Source organism: Caloenas nicobarica, chromosome 4 (assembly GCF_036013445.1).
Source record: "Caloenas nicobarica isolate bCalNic1 chromosome 4, bCalNic1.hap1, whole genome shotgun sequence".
Taxonomy (NCBI): domain Eukaryota; kingdom Metazoa; phylum Chordata; class Aves; order Columbiformes; family Columbidae; genus Caloenas; species Caloenas nicobarica.
This window is the reverse complement of record NC_088248.1, coordinates 77575051-77594292: the sequence shown is the minus strand read 5'-3', so window position 1 is coordinate 77594292 and position 19242 is coordinate 77575051. Positions and strand designations below refer to the sequence as shown.

Genomic DNA, 19242 nt, shown 5'->3' with positions numbered 1-19242 from the left:
CCCACCTCAATCTCAAGAGTCTTTATTCAACACCGAATCATAAAATATCTCTTTACACACCTTTTTTTTTTTTTTTTCTTTCTTCTTTTTTTTTTTTTTTTTTGGTAATTCTTTAAATACACATTGTTTACACTCGGCAAAATTTCAAAGCAACAACATCAAAGTGCGTCTACAGGTGATAGTACCAACCAAAGTGCTAAAAACATGGTTTTCCCGCGGCCGAGGGGCAGCAGCTGCCACCTCCCCCTCTCCCCAGCCCCCAAAACCACTTGGAGCCTCCTTTGACCCCCCCCAAATTTGGGCTGCACCCCAAAATCTGCTGCTCCCCCCTCCAGAGCAGCATCTGGCAGATTTAGCGTCGAGGACCCGGTTCAGCATCAAGGGATCATGGGGAAAAGGGATGTTTGGTTCTCCAGACACTGGCACATTGCTGCAAAAAACAGACTAAAATAGACCTAAATTTATATAGATTTTAAAAAAATAACTTAGGAGGCGAAGGCGCTGCCTTTGGGGAGGGGGGTCACTGGACAGGGGAATCGCTCACCGGGGCTGAGCTTCTGCCAGAGCAAACACTGCCAAGAAGGGATTTAGGGAAACGATTGCAATTCCTGTAGATATATATTTATATATATTTTTTTTTCCTCTCCCCGGGGGGAGTGCGTCCTCTGATTATCTCTCAGCAAATGTGCGGTGCCGCGCTCGCTTCCCCAAAGCTGTCCCACCCCCCGCACCATTGCACCCACTTGTCCCCGGCCCCGTTTGCCTCACCCGAGGCTGGATCAAAAAATCCCATTTTTCCTGCTTTTGGGCACTTTCAGCTTTTCCTTCGGGGGTTGTTTTATCTCGCACTGACAGGGAAGGCTGAGCATCAGAGCATCGCTCACCTCACAACACCCTGCGACGTTTTGGTCTCAATAAACCGTCTCCAGTTGCTAAAATCTCCCTGTTCCCTGTTTATTTTATTTTTTTTTTTGGCACCGATTCCTAAATACTTTCGCTCCACCTGAACCTGCAGGTTTTCAACCCAAAACGAGAGGCTGAAGCGATGCGCCAACTCCTGGGGTGGGCTCCTGTAAGAGCCGAGACAAAGCATTGTTCAACCGCTTTAAGACCCTTTACCAACCCTTTTAATGGGAGTTTTTGTTCTATTTTAACCAAATTCGGAGTCTTTTGGAGGATCCAAACAAGCCACCCAGGCCCCAGCCACGGCAGCTGGGACTGTGCCACATGGCGAGGTGGGATTTATTTTCTTGCCTTTTTTTTCTTGATAAAGAGATTTAAAAACCTCCTTGGATGGAGCCAACCTGGGGGGTTCCCTGCTTTTCCTGTGGACCTCACACGAGCAAAATCCAACATGCAAGGAGACAGAAAAACACGAATTTGGGATAAATTTGGCCCCTGAGGTGGCTTTGCTGGTGATGTTCCTCTTGAGATCCCTGACCGGCACCCAAACTCAAGCGAAGGGGAACGCCATGAGCGTTGGCCATGGGGAAACTTTGGGCAAAATCACCTGAAAAAAGACTAAATCCCCCCAAAACTGGTCCTGTGGGAACCAGGTCTGGCAGGAACTGGCAGCACCGTCCGTCCAACCCCTGCCAGACCTGGTCATCACCGTGACCTCGAGCACTGGAACAGGCTGCCCAGGGCAGTGCTGGAGTCACCATCCCTGGAGGGGTTGGACAGACGGAGATGAGGTTCTCAGGACATGGGGCAGTGCCAGGGCTGGGGGAACGGTTGGATTTGATCATCTTGAGGGGCTTTTCCAACCAAAATGATTCCATGATTCTATGAAATCTGCTCATCGCTGATGCTCGCCCCGGGTGGGGTCCTTGTGCCCTGGCTTTTGTTGGCGATTGTCATCGCAAAGTCCCTCTTGGAGCTTCCCTAGGGTCTCGTATGGGGTTGAGCTCTCACTGCGGCGATCCCTTCCCCACCAGCGCCTCAGTTCACTGCGTGATTTCAAGGCTTTCTCAGAGGATTTGGTGTTTCTGTGCATCTCTGCCATTTCAAGAAGAAATGGGGTTGAAACTCCACGACTGACGCGGTGAATCCTACAGCCACGGGCAGCATTGCCCGAGCATCCCGTCGAGATGGGGGTTTGTGAGGGAGGGAGAGCAGCAGGGAAACCGTCAATATGACATTTCTAAGGAGGAAATACGGAGCCGTTAATGAGCTCGTTGCCATTAACAACTTGGGCAATTAGGAGCCACCAGGGGGGCCAGGGAGATACGGGGCTCTCATTACCACCAAGCCTGTGTCACCGTGCTGGCCACCTTCATCCCCAGGCAAGGAGGAGGAGGAAGGGACTCATCCAAGCCTGGGAAAAATGGGGAAAAAACCCCCACTTTCCATCTCCTAATCCTTGAACCTGCTCAAGGTCTTGTGTCACCGCAGGATTTTTGTAAAAACGTGGCTTTGCTAAGTCAGAAGTTGGACTTTTTGGGAATGGCCCAAGGGGAGGTGGGGTGTTTGGTCTGGTCTCAGTGACGTATCAAAGGAACAAATTCAGGCGAGGTCGTCCTGCCATGACATACAAAACCCTTGTGGTAACGGGGGAATGGGGATACCCACCCACGCTCCACGCCGCCGTGGCCACCAGCAGACACGGCCATTGGTGGCCACCAGCAGACTTGGCCATGGATGGCTACCAGCAGACATGGCCACCAATGGCATCGGCTGCCCCTCCAGCCTCACTGGTGGGCACTGGAGGTTTCTTCAAGAGTCCTCAACATCTCCCCTGCTTCCCATCACCCTGTCCTTGCCTCTCCCATGACCCAGAGGGATCCAAGCGAGGATCTGGGCACGGACACGCAGCAAACCTGGAGCAGCCACCTTCAGTCTTCGGACACAACTCTCCAGCACAATAGTCTTTAAGCATAGAGTGTATAAACATGCTGAGTATATAATTTTCCTTTAAAATCTTTTTTTCTTCTTTATAGAAATAAATACTTTTTTTTTTTTTCTTTAAGGGAATTTCACAAGTCTCTGCGCTGTTTTGAATGGTGACATCTCCACTGGGACCACACTCGTGGGATGGTGGCCAGGTGGTCCCTGGGGGAGGTTTCAGCTTTGCTGGGTGGTGTTTTTTGCTGGTCGGGGCATCCCTTGCTCCTCTTGCCCCTGGATTAAATGTCCCAGCCTCCCCGGCACGGAGGTAAATCCGCGGTGGAGCTGATCTCTGATGCCAGGGAGCTCATCCAGTGCTGCCCATGGGGACATGGTGGGACGCCGTAGTTTCTCGCAGATGTTTTTTTGGGGCTCCCACATTTTGTGCATACAAGGAACAGCCTTCTCCTGGAAAGCTGCGGTCAGTGGGGGAATGGAGGTGCTTCAAACGGAGGGTTATGGCCAAAAAACCCTACCCTGTTTTGGAGAAGACAGTGTAGAGAGGTTGAGGGGTGGATGAAATGGTCTCCTGAGGTGCTTTCTGGGGTTGGAGACCCAGGAGCTGCCTCCAGCCCACCACCAGTTTCAGTGATTTGGAACAGATTTTGTTTTCTGTTGAGGTTCCTGGCTGAGGTCTGCAGCTCTCGTGATGTGGATGAGGAAGGTGGTACCAGGTCTGCAGACCAGGGGGATGCACCATGACAGCCCATCACGCCGGTGGGGCTGGAGGAAGGGGAGATGCCCTGGGAAGGGTTGTCTCCTTGCAGCCAAGCTGGCCAACAGACCCCAGAATCTCCAACGATGGTCCAAAGAACAGGACAAACCTCCAAAATCTGCTTTTCCCAGTCAGCTCCTCGCAGCTCAGCATCTCAGGTCCAAGCGTGGCTGGTTGGGGTGCAGGGTGGCAGGGGGTCCCTGCTGCTGGCAGTGCTGTGACGGGTGTCCCTCCTGCTGTCACACCTCCTGCACCTCCTCCCCATGGTGGAGGATGGACACACCTGACCCTGCTGGATGCTTTTCAAAAGCCTTTTCCTTTGGGGAAAAAAAAAAAAAAAAAAGATATTTTGGGGGTGGTGATGTCCTTGAAGACAGAAGACGGCCAGAAGAAAAAAGCAGAACTAAAAAAAAAAAAAAGCCGTGGCCATAGATAAGGGATCTACCAGGACAGTTGGGTTGGTGCTTTCACCAGCAGCTTTGGATTTTAGGACAATTTGGCCAGGGTTTCTCCTTCAGGCTGCTCGGGAAGGTGATGAGATGGCAAATGTGGGCGTCCCATACCAGTCCCTCTCTCCACATGGGACAACTCGCTCCAGAGCGGGTGGTGGATTTCGGTGGGGACAGAAGCATGACCCGTGTTTCCTGGTGGATGAGGATTTTGGAGGTGGTTTATTGCCTTGGCAGGAAGGTTTGGGTGGAAAGGAGGTGAGGCTGGAAACCTCTGGAAGAGCAACCACCCCTCCTGGTGTCCTCTGGCTCCTACAGCTCCCGAGATGCAGCTTGGACACCTTGTGCCGTGGTGGCTGCTGGTTTCTGGGCGGTGTTTACCCAGGTTTGGGTGCCCATCTGTTCAACAAATGGAATGAAAACGAGCAGAAACCCTGCAGGAACGTGGGGCCTCATTTCTTCTGGAGGAACGGCCCCTTCCCACCCCACCTTCACCAGCTCATGGAGAGGATGAGGATGGTCCAGCCGTGACGCAGCGATGCTGAGCCCAGCGTTCTACAAAGAGCCCACAGAGATGGGCTGAGCCACCCTCATCTCTAACACCATCAAACAGCCGAAAAACCCTCCAGAAAGAGATTTTTGAAGAAAAAGACATTCCCCAAACAAGGATCCTTGGCAAGGAGCAGCCATGGGGAGGTCTGAAGCCACCTTCCCTCCCAGGAAAGAGCGTAGCTCTGCCTCTTTGGGCAGCTGAAAAATTTCCTTAAGTAGCACCTTCTCGCCCACAAGCTGGCCCTGGGGACAAGCGCCGGCTGCCAGTCACTAAGGCCTGCAAGAGTTTGTTGGGTGGGGTTTTTTTGTGCATGGGCCAGCGTCTCCGTGCTCCAGGTCCAGCAGAGGATGAGCGGCGGATGGTGGGTTTGGTTTCGTGGGGACCTCTGGCTCCGCCGGGCAGAGGAGGGAATGTGCTTTGTGGTTCCCTGAAGGTCTAACAGCTTCCTTCCACTTTGATGTGTAAAATCTTGGAGAAGCCGGGTCTCTTCCTCAGGGCCTGGAAGAGGAGCAGAGAGTGTGGTTGGTACAGGACCTGGCAGTCTTGCTGCTCCATAGGTTGGGCAAGAGAGAGGAGAGGACAGGACATCTCGAATGCCCACCATGGGAAGAGGTCCACCCTGGTCCCATCCCCACCACCTCATCCCATGGGGATTTGACCTCCTCGCAGGACTGGCTCAATGCCTTTTAATTCCATGCCCTTGAAGCTAGATCTGGATTTGGGTTCTGTCTAGCTAAACCCACCATTTCCAGAGGACAGGTAGTAGTTTGGGGCAGAAGACATCAACACATGGGACATGTGGGATTTTCACAACATGGAGGTGTGCACCCACGCAAGGAAAGTCCTTCCAAAATGGTTCTTCCCTGAAGGTGACCCCCAGCTTGGGGTGGATGTGGGTCTGTCTCGCTCCCCACTGGTTTTCCCATGCCAGGGCTTGGTGGTGGAGCAGGAACCACATGAGCCCACTGGTGGGCCTCCATCCCCAAGTCCTGCTTTGCATCTCATGGGAGTTTTGACTTATGTCCCCATGGGAGCCCAGCCTGCTGTGGGATGAAGTCAACTGGAGGATGAAGTGAAATAGAAACACCTATTTTTCCCCTTGGAGAAACACCTCCCCCCTGGAGACCCTGACCAGATCAAGGATAGCCCAAGCCCTGTTGAGCATCACAAGCCAAGCAAGGGCTTGAACTCAGCATAAATAAAATTATTGATAACCCTATTTCATGTGTGGATTTTAAATTACTTCACAGAGTTTGGCAAGTTGCCCTATGGGGGATGCAACAGCCCCTTTTCTGTCCCTGGGGAAAGCCCACAGACAAGAAGTCCTCGATAAAGCCATAGGAAGGAATCACAGCGTGTTAGATCTTGTTTCAGCCTTTGGGGCATGTGTGTCTGAAGGAGACTGAGCCTTCAGGTCACCCATGTGACCTAAAACGTTCTCTACTGAGGAACATCAGCAATGGGAAAGAATTTGTCCTCAGACCCCACGGGGACACAAGACTGGTGACACACGTGAGCTGGGAATGGCATCCTTTACCTGGAGTTTGTTCACCATTTCTTCAAACATCTTCTTGGCTTCAGGGCTGTGGGGCTCCTTGAAGTAGTCCACAATGCCCACCTGCACGACGATGGACTTCAGGTTCCGGCACACACCTGGGGGCAGAGATACCACCTGGCCTTGCCACACTTGATGTGAAGACAGCCTTCCCATAGCCAGGATGGACCCTAAAACCCACCCAGTGCTCCTCAAAGCCTTATGCACTTGGGGATACCTCACCCTGAACATAGAGGTGACCTGGTCTTGGTGAACAAGACTGCTGTAGGGAGGACAGTGGTCTGTGAGATAGTTCCCAGTTGTCCAATCCCAGTTCGGCAGTCCTACCTCTCACTTGGAAAACTCTTACTCTTCTACCCAGATAGGTGGGTTCCCAGCAAATCCAACCACAGTCACATGTGCCTTGACCACCAGGAACAGCACCTCACACAGGACCTCCCACCAACTGCAGGTCTCTTTCCCTCCTGAAGCTCCTGTCTTGGCAAACGGCTTCAGGAAATGGTGTGACTCCAACCTCAGACACACCACGGTGAACCTCATGTGTGCCACAGATACTGAGGCCTCCATCACACTAAGGGGAGCATGGAGGGAGTGTCTCCATCCTCCCTATGGCCCAAGGCAAAATCAGGTCTTCTTAACCCATCCTTGGCAGGGAGCTTTTGGATCCTCTCTGGTAATCATAGAATCATTTGGTTGGAAAAGACCCTCAAGATCATCGAGTCCAACTGTTAACCCAACCCTGGCACTGCCCCACATCCCTGAGAACCTCATCCCCGTCTGTCCAACCCCTCCAGGGATGGTGACTCCAGCACTGCCCTGGGCAGCCTGTTCCAGTGCCCCACAGCCCTTTGGGGAAGAAATTGTTCCCCACATCCAACCTCAACCTCCCCTGGCGCAACTTGAGGCCGTTTCCTCTGGTCCTGGCGCTTGTTCCTGGGGAGCAGAGCCCGACCCCCCCTGGCTCCAAGCTCCTTTCAGGCAGGTCAGAGATCAGAAGGTCTCCCCTCAGCTCCTGTTCTCCAGCTGAACCCCCAGCTCCCTCAGCCGCTCCCATCACACTTGTGCTCCAGCCCCTCACCAGCTCCGTTCCCTTCTCTCAACTCGCTCCAGCACCTCGAGGTCTTAGAAACCTTCTACCACGGAGCTCCCAGCACCTTCCAGTGTTGGCAGTGGGGCTGGAAGGCAGTCTGGTTCATGGATCTGGATATCTGGTGGCCTTTTGGTCAATGGATGATGCTATGTACCCCCCTGGCATTGCTACTCACTGTTGAAGTGCAGCAAGGCTTTGGGGGTGACTGGCGTGGAGGTCAGCACCAGCATCTCCAGTCCCTTCAACCCTTCTCGACACACCTCTGCTGCAACCTCCTGGTTGATCTCTGCCACGTGGTCCAGCTCCAGGACCTGAAGCCTCATGCAGTTTCGGGCTGGAAGGACAGAGCATCCACCGTCAGTGCTCCGCAGGACATCCAACGGGAACAGGGTAGTCGGAGGGATGGGTGGCAGCAAGGAGCGACAGGGTGGTCCTTGGGGTGGTCTTCTCCACTGCAATCCCCATGGGCCATCTCCCAGAGGAGATACCCTGCGTTGAGCAAGGCCCCCTCTCCTTGTCCCATCGGAGGAGAGCTGCTTACCTAAGGACGCCAGTCCCTGGACACCGCAGCCGGCCCCTCCGATGCCCAGCGCCCGCAGGTGGGGCCAGCACCGGCCGATCATCTGAAGGCAGCGGTTGCTGAAACGTGTAGGCTGCTGGCTGGGGAGATGAAGAAGAAAGAGCTGGGGAAGGCTGGTAGAAAAGGTCAGCCCTCACCATGAGTGTTCTCACAAGCGGTATTGAGGATGGGACCTCTCCCACCCCACCAACACGGGGGTCACCACATTGGAAGGATATGTCTCCAGAGCAGGTGTCTCCATCTGATCAGCCACCCATGGCTGTGTTGCAACCAGGACAGGGCAGGTCCATGCACTCTCCTCTGGAGATCTGAACCAGTCCCTGAACTCTGTCGTTTCCAGTGATCAAATCAGTAGTGGAGAAGCCAAAATGCCATGTGGCGTTTCCCCCAGAGAAGAAACAAGCCACCAGGGACTTGACATCCAACTTCTGCTTGGAAACATCCCTCTGTACACCTCAATCCAGGTTGATGGGGGACATGACTTCACAACAAACCTCCCATGACAAGAAGAAATGCCCAGGAGGCAGCACCATGGCATGGACCAGAGGAGCTGAGTGACCTTCTCTGTGAGCCATGGGCTCCTGAGCACCCAGATGCTGTGGGGTGAGGAACCACCAGCATCTTCACACCCCCAAAATGCTTTTCCAAAGCAAGACCAACTGCAATCGTCTCCCTGTGCAGTGACTCAACACCTTTTTAAAAACATCTAGGCCCTTCAGGGCTGCTGTTGTATGAATATCGAGGAGCTCAGACAAGCGTTTGATGTTCAGCATCATCTACCAGACCCGTCACAGCTCCTCTTTCATCTCTGGTGTCAGCAACCTCCCAGGAAACCTTCCCAGCTCAGCAGGGAGTTGCCTACACCAAACAGCTCCCAGCCTTCACAGGGAGGGATGGGGCTGTGCTTCTGGTTCCCCAAACTGGCCTCCAGAATTGCTGCTCATCCTACAAGGACCACCTCCCCAAGCAAATTGGGATCTGGTACCAAATTTCTTTCCAGCCTGGTGGTGCCCCTCACTCAGCCTGGTCTCCTCCTAGCATGACTCTTACCACGGATGCAGAGGTGCGACCTGGAGAGAGATGATGTCCCTGCAACCTGCTCCAAGGGCCCAGATGACTTCATGACCCACGGGGTCCGTAGAGCTCCTGGAACAACACAGGGGACACATGGTGGCCTCCACTGGCAGTGGTGCCACCTTGGGGGCTGTGTCTGCAGCCTCCATGCTGCTACATGTCTCTGCCCTTGGAGGTACAAAACTGGTCATTATTTGTAACCCACAAACCGGATAGTCCCACCACCAACCCATGCAGGAAGGCTGAAGGTATTTCTGTCTGGAATTGTGCCTACAGATGTGCAACGTCAAGAAAAATGGAAGAAGGTGAGGTTTAAGGTAAGGCTGAAGGTGAGGTTAGTGTGTGAAGGTGAGGTTGAAGGTGAAGGCAAGAAGTCTTCCAGATGCAAAGGTGGCAAGTGATTGAACTGAGACTGCCAGGAGAGGTACCCTTGCAGAGCAAATACAACGTCTCTGAAGATCCCATTGGGTTGGTTTCACTTGTCATCTGCCCAGCCTGGATGGGGAAGGTGCCAGGAGGTGATAAAGATGGTTCAGCTGATGGGTGGTAACCTCCAGCCAAGGGAACTGGCTGCTCCATGGCCTCTGTACCAGCTCCGTGGTTGTGCTACCACATCTGTAGGTAGCTGTTGGCCAAATGTCACTGCAGAGGTTTGCTGGGTCTTTTTGGAGGTATCACAACAGACCTCATGGGATGCTGCTGGATTCATGCAGGGACATAGTGGAGACGTAGGTTTATGGCCCTGACTGGGCGCAGCCACGCTGCCTGTCACCCAACTTCTGTGCCACTGGCCACGGGGAGCTTCTGCTGATGCCGTTGGTTCCCTGCACTGAGTCAATGGAGGAGAGATGTCAGAGAGCGTCGTTCTGATGCCACCAGCCCAGATGGAGGCCCATGGCTGCTTCAGTGCACCAGGCTTCCTCTCGAAGACTGAGGCTGCAATTCTTAACTCTAAATGACCTACTTCGAAACTTCAGGCAAGCCTAAAAATAAACTATGGGTGTTATCCTGAGCATTTCACACATCTCCACTGAAGACGCCTGCCAAGAGCCCCTTGAGGGTGTGGCGGGTTGATTAGAGCATGAGTCAGAGTCACAGGTTACCAACGTGCCAGGAGCTCTTGGGGTTGCTCTAATGCCCTTGGAAGGGCCGATGGAGGAGTCTTTGGGTTAAACCCGGCTTGGTCTGACATGGAGGAGCTGGCTGGGTGTGCTTTCCCACCTGAAGGGTTCTCCATCCTGGGCTGGATGAGGACACCCGTGGGCTGCAGGTGAAATGGATGCAGAGGCTGAAGTGGTTGTGTGCAGGGCACAGCGGAGCAAGGATCATCCTCCTTGAGAATTTAGGAAAGCTAAATCCTGTCTCCACGAGAGGCAGAGACTCCTCAGGAGATAACCAAGGCTGAGGAGCAGTCGGTGATCTTCTCCAAGACCTGTGACTTCCTCCAGGACTTGCACCATTATGGGTCTTGTGTCCTTGCTGTTGGGCAAGGTCTCCAAGTTGGGTCTTAGCAATCAGAGCCATTCCTCTCTCCCAGGACAGAAGGACCACGAGGTCTTCGCTCCCCATTAGGAGCCTTCATCAGGGGGTGACAGTCAGGTGGGACCTCACTGGGCCCTGGTGTTGGTGCACCTCATCTTCACCCTTCTCTAACATAAAGCAGCATCTCATTACCAAGACCCTGGTCACACCTTCAGCTGGGGTGAGATTGGTGACAGGATGGTGGGAATGGAGCTGGAAGGGAAACATCTGCATGGGAACACACCAGAAGATGATGAGAGTTGCAAGGACAGCTTGCACTGGGGACACTGGGGCTGCCGCTGGGCTGGGGACATGGGAAGGTGGGTCCTTCACTTCTGGCCAGATGGGCTACATTCCAACAGGGAATGGCGATGGGCATCAGAGGAGTCCCAGCACATCCCATGGACCTTCCGAGCCTTTTCCCAGCCAGGGAACCACACGGTCCCCTGTGGGCAAGAGGGGGGATGCTGGTGGCCAACCTTACCGGTAGGTGACAGCCTGCAGGGCCCGGCAGTAGCAGCTGGCCAGCCAGAGTGACCGGTCTGTCAGCACATTGGGGCAGTGCGAGATGCGGAGGATGAGCAGGTTGCTGCCTGTCGCCTTCAGCAAGGACTCCAGCCCAGCTTCCAGGCAGCCCCTGCCAAGGACAGAAGCAGGGTCAGGCATGGGGACCCAATCCCACGCACCCCATGGCCACCCCAGGGCCATCCCAGGAGGGTGACATGTCATAGAATCATAGAATTGTTTTGGTTGGAAAAGACGCACAAGATCATCGAGTCCAACCGTTCCCCACCCCTGGCACTGCCCCATGTCCTGAGAACCTCATGTCCGTCTGTCCAGCCCCTCCAGGGATGGTGACTCCAGCACTGCCCTGGGCAGCCTGTTCCAATGCCCCACAGCCCTTTGGGGAAGAAATTGTTCCCCAGATCCAACCTCAACCTCCCCTGGCGCAACTTGAGGCCATTTCCTCTCGTCCTGGTGCTTGTTCCGGGGAGAAGAGACTGACCCCTCCATGACTCCAACCTCCTTTCAGGCAGTTGCAGAGAGCAAGGTCTCCCATGGGGATGTCCCATGGGGATCTGTGGCTTCAGGATGCCCAAAACTGACAGCAGGAGCTGGTGTGCATTGAATGTCCATCAGTGGAAATAGGACATAGGGGCTCATGGAGCATCACCACCCCTGATGACCAGCAGCTCTGGCTGTGGGAGGAGGGTGCCCAGGATGCGGGGACTCACCGTGTGCTCTTCATGTAGTCCTCCTTGCTCTCCTTCTTCCCGCGCTGGCGTGGCTTAAGATTTTGGAGGGTGAGGGAGTGCATCTGGGTGCACCACTGAGACAGCATGGCCAGGAACTGGGGGAACAGACGTGGCTGTCATCAAGGAGGAAGTTCTCAGCGTGCCCCATGCCACCCATCCTTGGCTGTCTTGGGCACACACACACACACAGAGGCATTTCTGCATGCACACATGCCATAAATACGTGAAAATGCACATGCAGGGTCACACAAGAGCATATGCAACAAAATCATGGGTGTCACCACAAAAGCAAGTGAAAACAAGCGCACACGTGAACTCATGCCCACAGGCATGCACGTGTGAATAGAATAGAACAGAATAGAATAGTTTGGGTTGGAAGGGACCTTCAAAGTTCAGCCAGTGCCCCCCCTGCCATGAGCAGGGACATCTGCACCAGCTCAGGTTGCTCAGAGCCCCGTCCAGCCTGGCCTGGGATGTCTCCAGGGATGGTTCAGCCACCACCTCTCTGGCCAACCTGGGCCAGGCTCTCACCACCCCCAGGGACAACAATTTCTTCCTCACATCCAGCCTGAATCTTCTCTCCTTTAGTTTAAAACCATCACCCCTTGTTCTATCACAACAGGCCCTACTGAAAAGTCTGTCCCCATCTTTCTTATCAGCCCCTTTCAAGTTTGGAAAGGCCATAATAAGGTCTCCCTGGAATCTTCTCTTCTCCATGCTGAACACCCCAACTCTCTTAGCCTGAATAACATAAGCGTGCAACACATTCAGCCGCTGGTGCAAACACACATCTGCGTGCACCTATGTTCCCACGACCATATTGGCTGACAATCAACACAAGCGAGATGCTTGCATGGCTTCATTTTTCTGGAAGAAAGATCTCACCCCGGGCAATTCCATCCCCATCCCCGGTACCTTGGAGGACACCCTGGCATTCTCCAGCAGCACCCGGGTCCACACGGCTGGGTGCCGGGCCACAAACTTCCAGTCCTTGCACACCTCAGCCGCCCGAAGCAGTGTCTTGGTGTCCAGGTAGGTGAAGATGCAGAAAAGAGCCGCTCGCATCTTGAGGATCTCGGGGCTGATCACCTCGCTGGAGTGGCCTGGGCTGCCCCTCTCCAGCCGGCCCACCTTGCCCCCTGGCCCCTCGGTCCTGGCTGTGGGACACAGAATCACACAGAAAAACAGACTGGTTGGGGTTGAAAGGACCTCTGGAGATCATCCAGCCCAACCCCTGCAAACGCAGGGTCACCAGAGCAGATCACACAGGGTTGTGTCCAGGTGCGTTTGAATGTCTCCAGAGAAGGAGACTCCACACCCGCTCTGGGCAGCCTGGTCCAGGCTCTGGCACCTCAATGGAAACAAAATTCTCCTCATATTCAGATGGAACCTCCCGTGCTTCAGTCTGTGCCCGTTGCCCCCCATCCTGTCGTTGGGCACCACTGAACAGAGTCTGGTCCGTCCTCTTGACACCCACCCTGGAGATACTTATAAACGTTGATGAGATCCCCTCTCAGCTTCTCTTCTCCAGGCCAAACAGCCCCAGGTGTCTCAGTCTTTCCTCATCAGAAAGATGCTCCAGACCCTTCAGCACCTTTTTAGCCCACCACTGGACTCTCTCCAGTAATTCCTTGTCCTTCTTAAACTGAGGAGCCCAGAACCGGACACAGTACTCCAGATGGGGCCTCACAATGAGTCACCACCAGCAGCTGGGGAGGATGATGGGGAAGGGATGCTCCTTACAGAGCCAAGGAGCCATCTCCATCCCCCACCTTCCATCCTCCTCATCCTCTCACCCCACCAGAAGATCCCGTTGTGGTCTCACCCGTCAGCCGGCAGCTGCCACCAGGTCGGGATGCGGCGGATCCGGGTCCCTCCGGCTCCCAGCCCTCGGCCTCCGACTCAGTGGTGCGGGACCCCACGTCGGAGACGTCGCCCTCCTCGCCCTCGGTGCTGTTGCGGTAGGGCCGGCGGTGCCAGTTTTGGATGGCTTGTCGGCGCAGCCCCGAGCCCCGGCCGCCGTCCCGCGCCGGGTAGGGATGTCCATCTGCGGTGTCATCGGTGGGACACGGCTCCGCGCTGTCGCTGTCGTAGCAGCCCGAGCTCTGCGACACGGCTTTTGCCCGGCTCGAGGCTCTGGGGGATGGGGATGCTCAACCTCAGCGCGCACCAGGGTGTGCAGCGGTGCATCCCCGTCCCATCAGCCCCTCACCCGCCAAAATGAGCATCCCGTTAAAATCCCAAACTGACAGCACGGATAGAATCATAGAATCATTTGGTTGGAAAAGACCCTCAAGATCATTGAGTCCAACCGTTCCCCCACCGCTGACACTACTCCACGTCCCTGAGAACCTCATCTCCGTCTGTCCAGCCCCTCCAGGGATGGTGACTCCAGCACTGCCCTGGGCAGCCTGTTCCAATGCCCCACAGCCCTTTGGGGAAGAAATTGTTCCCCAGATCCAACCTCAACGTCCCCTGGTGCAACTTGAGGCCGTTTCCTCTGGTCCTGGCGCTTGTTCCTGGGGAGCAGAGCCCGACCCCCCTGGCTCCAAGCTCCTTTCAGGCAGGTCAGAGATCAGAAGGTCTCCCCTCAGCTCCTGTTCTCCAGCTGAACCCCCAGCTCCCTCAGCCGCTCCCATCACCCTTGTGCTCCAGCCCCTCACCAGCTCCGTTCCCTTCTCTCAACTCACTCCAGCACCTCACGGCCTTTCTTGTTGTGAGGGACCCAAAACTGAACTGATGGGGCGACTCACCCCGTGCTGGATGAGGAACGCTGGTTGGACACGCCATAAGGACCATGCACGGCCACCCCTGGCCCCAGGTGCCGATCTCTCTGCAGGGAGACGGTACAAGAGGAACCAATGTGGTGAAACTCAAAATGTGGCTGGTGCAGTCAAGGGAGACGACCCCGATAACCCACCCAGCACCAGCTGCGTTTTGGGGTGAGGCCATACCCCAGTGGAATGCGGGAATACAGACCCACTGAGAAGCAACTTCGGGATCTCCCCACCTGGCATTACCCACGTCCCCACGGGAGCGAGATGGGGGTCCCCACACCTCCCCGCTCAACCTTTGCAGCCACCAGCAAAGCCACATGGGTGTGTGCCCGAAAACGCTGGGTTGCCCGTGCCTGTGCCCGTGGAGGTACCAGTCGGCCGGAGGCCTTGGCCCCTGGCGTGCCACAGCGTCCCAAGCTGCCGTTTGGGGTGGTGCCGCAGCTGCTGCTGATGATCTGGAGCTGCTTCTCGGCCCGGTCCGCCCGGTCCAGCAGCTCCTCGATGAAGTGCTGGAGGCGAACCTTGGCGTTGGCCTCACGGGCGGCTGTCTCCTTCAGGAACTGGTCGATCTGCAGCACCTCCCTGCATGGAGGGACCATGGGTGACACCTCAATCCATCCCTACCCATCCCTGTTAAGCACCTGTCTGCGATCTGGGGTGGGGGGTCAAGGATGCTCAAGGACCTGGACCATTCCATCATCAGCCTGGTTTGGGTCTGGGCATGGTTTAGGGCAGAGCAGGGACCAAGGGATGCTCCAGGTATGCAGGGTGGTTGTGGTCACCTTATTTTTGGGGGACATAACATCCTCAGCACCTTCGCTGGGATGTACATCACTCCCAGGTCTGGAGCCAGGACGCTGAGCATGATGGAGCAGAGGGAGGAGGATGATGATGGTGCCATGGGTTGATGAAGGAGGATGGCAGTGATAACCCACCTTGTTCAGGTCAGACTTAAAGATTTTAAGCCTTGAAGGCATTAAACCCTTGCTCAGCCTTATACCTCGTTAACCCCGGTGGTTGCAGGGCCCCAGCTCCCTCATTAACACATTAATTAGCAAGCAGTGGGGAGCTTGGAGCCTGCGGATGGGCACGGATCACCCTGCTGAGGTGCTGAGATGTCATCCCCAAGATGCAGCCAGCACTGGCATGGAATACGCTGGTGGCTCGGTGACCCGAGTGTCCCCGTCCTGTCTCACACACGTGTTCCCAGGCGCACACACACCCACCAACCGCATCCGCCTCCCAAAAACATGGGCATGTACACCCAGACACACACAGCCGTCACACACACCCCAAAAACACGTGTGGCCATCGCACAAAACATAAAAAAAACCAAAACACAAAAATTAAAACACAGAGGCCATCGCCTCTGCAAATGCATCTGCCCTCTGAAGGCAACAGGTGTACACCCGGGCGGGCACAGACGCGTGCACAGACATCGTGCACCCAACACACGCACAGAGCTGCCCTCAAGCGCACAAGCACTGTGAAAACACAAATGCAGACGTGCACCCCGACACACTCAGCACCGACCACACCTGCACAGTCAATGGTGCACACACAGACACACGTGCACAACCAGTCTCACACCTTCATTCAGTGTCCATGAGCCCCTGAAGATGCACAAACAGAGTGCTGCATGTCTGTCTTGTGCACACCTGACTGTGCACACCTGGCCGCACACAACCAACCGTGCACACCTGACCACAGAATCATAGAATATCAGAATCATTTTGGATGGAAGAGACCCTCAAGATCATCGAGTCCGACCGTTCCCCCACCCCTGGCACTGCCCCATGTCCCTGAGAACCTCATCTCCGTCTGTCCAACCCCTCCAGGGATGGTGACTCCAGCACTGCCCTGGGCAGCCTGTTCCAATGCCCCACAGCCGTTTGGGGAAGAAATTGGTCCCCAGATCCAACCTCAGCCTCCCCTGGCGCAACTCGAGGCCGTTTCCTCTGGTCCTATCACTTGCTGCTTGGGAAAAGAGACTAACACCCTCCATGCTACAACCTCCTTTCAGGCAGTTGCACACCCAGCCATGCACACCCAACTGCACAGGAGCATGAAGGAAAAGGAGAGGGCAGCCCTTAGCAACATCATTCCCATTGCCACTTATTAATTGCCATCTAATTACCAATTAACTGCCCCCCAACTTGCCATGTGCAGGGTGAGCCTGGGAGCTACCCAGTGACAATCTGGGAAAGTTCCCAGAGGGGCCCCAAGAGATCTGGAAGGCAAATGAGTGCTGACGCAGTGGGTGTAAGGTGATGCTGATGGTTATCAACTGCATCTCTCTTGATCCCATGGACTGTGTGGAAAAATATCCCCCGGCAAAGGAAACGAACCTCAGGAGCAAAAATCCTCCCATGGGGACGCTGGCCTTGGGGTGTTTCACAGCTGGGAAATGTCCTGGGAAATGTTTGGTTCTTGGGGAAACCTGAAACTGGTTTTGCCAATGAAAATGGTTTCTGATGATTTCCCCACATCCAGGGGAAAAAAAAGGTTTTTTCATCAGTTTTTCCCACGCTCTCTCTGCAACCTGGCGTGGGATTTTGTCACTCTGGCTGGAGGGCACTGATAGGGGCAGGAGGGTTTGTCTAAGGAAAGGAGGTCCAGGAAGTAGTTTTGGGGCATAAAACCAGGTTCTTAGGTGGTAATGGTGTCCAGGGTCCACCACAGACGGAACAAGATGCGTTTGACCCATTGGTCACCCTCTGTCTGCCCTGTCTTACATGTCTCCAGGCCCTGCTCCAGGCTTGTCCACTCTGGTGGCCCTCGTGCTGCCACCACTCACCCCCAGTATGTCCCTGGACAACACCCCCAAGGCAGCTGATGGTCGTTCCCCAACCCTCCCTGTTGCCTGTTTCACACACACGCATCCAAACCAAGAGGTGTTGTTCTCATCTGGCTCCAGCATCATCCCACTCCTCAACCCAGGACCATCTCCACCACCAGCAAAACCTGTGAAACTTGTTTCTGAGCCGTGATCATTATTTTAGAGTCAAAGTCATTAACGAACATGCTGATGGTGGTGGGGATCAAGACAAGTCCTCGAGGAATCCCACCAACACTCCCAGCACAGCACAGTCATGACTGTCCCTCAGTAACCTGCTAGACCCCATGGTGGCCTCCAGCTTTGCTAAGAAACTCCTGAGGAACAAGGTCTAGTTTGCTTGAGCAACACTGATGGGCAAAATGACCCAACACTTGACTGGAGGGAAACTCAGGAGTGGCGCTGGGGTGGGAAGAGAGTATTAAGCAGGGAACATGGGATGAAAGTGAGGATGACAATGCCATGGTCCCACCAGTAAACAGAGGTCATACTGCTTGGGCTATCCCACCCTCCTTCTTGGAGAAAAACCCTGAACTGGGCATGGCCAAGGTGGTTCCTCTCATATTTATGACCACAGGACAGGTTGATGGGATTGCTCAGGTTCTATAGGGCTGGATGATTCAGCTGCGGAGCCAGACGGGATGACCTAGCCCTGGTTTTGCGGGGACACCCTTTGGTACTAGAGATGGGCTGCAGCAACATGGCCACCACCACGTTCTTTGGCAGGACAGCGGGATGGCCATGTGCACCCCCAGCTTGGCTACATCCTGGGCACACTGGTGGCTTTGGGACAATGTCTGGCATGACGTGACCCATCTTGGTCACAGACATCGAGAGGCTCAGGTCTACATGGACACTGGGAGAAGATGCAAAACCTGATGAGCGATGACACTAATGGGCATTGCCATAGCACTTAGTCTGAGGGTTTGGTGATGGTGTTGGACCTTTGGGGTCCACCACCAGGGACCAAATTCCCCCCACCCTGCAGCCAGGAGAAGGGGCAAAGGACTCACTGTTGCTTGCGGGTGAGCTCCTGCTCCTTCTGCACCAGGTCCTGCTTGAGGGAGGCCAGCATCTCCACACTGACATCCACTTGGCGGGACAGTTCGGATGCCCGGTCCTCCAGCTCCTGCTTCTCCCGGCTGAGCCGCAGACTCTCCTGCTTGGCCTTCTCCAGCTCCGAGCTCTTGCGGTCCAGCTCCATCTGCAGCCGGCCCACCTGCGAAGCAATCTTCTGCTCCACCTCCTCCGTCAGCTTCTCCAGCCGCTTGTCCACCTCCAGCTTCTCGAAGGCACGGATCTTCAGGCGGGCCAAACCTTCCTCGTAGGCAGCGTCCATCGTGGCCGGCGGCGCCGGGGCCGGCGTCACGGCTTTGCCCCGGGTGAAGATCTCCGTCAGCGGGATCTCGATCTCGTGGACATAACGGGGCGAGGGGGAGGAGGACGGGGCCGGCTCCAGCTCCTCGGCGGGGACGAGGTCGCAGGAGAAGCGTTGGTCCTTGCCTTGGAAGGATGTGCTCTCAAAGTAGTCCCGACGGGCAGCCGGCGTCAGCAAGGTCCCGTCGGCGGCCAAGGGGAAGACGGCAGCATCGCAGATGCTGTTGGTCTTGGAGAGGACGTAGAGGGTCTCATAGGTGTGGTTGTACTCCAGGTGTGCCCGCAGCGAGGAGAGGCTGCGGAAACGCTTGTGCTCCCCGCAGCGCGGACACCGGTAGGGCAGGTCCAGCGAGGCCATCCCTCAGCTACGCGTCCCCGGCGCAGGGGAACCGCACGGCCCCGCTCATGGCGCGGGACGGATGGAGCGGTGGCACCTGGGGTGGGTTGGGGAGCCCCGGGCGGTGGGACCGCGGCTCTGCTGGGGCATGGCGGGGGGAGAGACCTGGGGTGGAAGTGGGGCGTTCAGCAGTTCTGTGGGGTGTGTCAGCATCGGCTGGTGCCAGGCGCTGGAAG

General features: G+C 55.4%; 1 protein-coding gene across 1 annotated transcript; it reads right to left on the bottom strand.

The window, feature by feature from the left end:
- Window positions 1-5038: 5038 nt before the first annotated feature.
- FBXO41 (F-box protein 41) lies at window positions 5039-19027 on the bottom strand. The gene is made up of 12 exons (XM_065634763.1): window positions 18306-19027; window positions 14828-15038; window positions 14433-14512; window positions 13505-13815; window positions 12595-12836; window positions 11659-11774; window positions 10908-11060; window positions 8879-8974; window positions 7790-7908; window positions 7424-7582; window positions 6141-6256; window positions 5039-5101 (listed from the first exon to the last, which is right to left on the bottom strand). The coding sequence occupies exons 1-12, from the start codon at window positions 19025-19027 to the stop codon at window positions 5039-5041; spliced, it is 2388 nt and encodes a 795-aa protein (XP_065490835.1).
- Window positions 19028-19242: the final 215 nt, after the last annotated feature.

Bases quoted from the DNA above. Each gene is read 5' to 3' on its own strand.
- FBXO41 (XM_065634763.1), bottom strand. From the start codon at position 19,027: ATGGCCTCGCTGGACCTGCCCTACCGGTGTCCGCGCTGCGGGGAGCAC. The intron at 15,039-18,305 runs GTGAGTCCTTTG...CCCTCCATGCAG, and splicing joins GAGCTCACCCGCAAGCAACA to GGAGGTGCTGCAGATCGACC. The intron at 6,257-7,423 runs GTGAGTAGCAAT...CTCTGCCCCCAG, and splicing joins AGCCTTGCTGCACTTCAACA to GTGTGTGCCGGAACCTGAAG.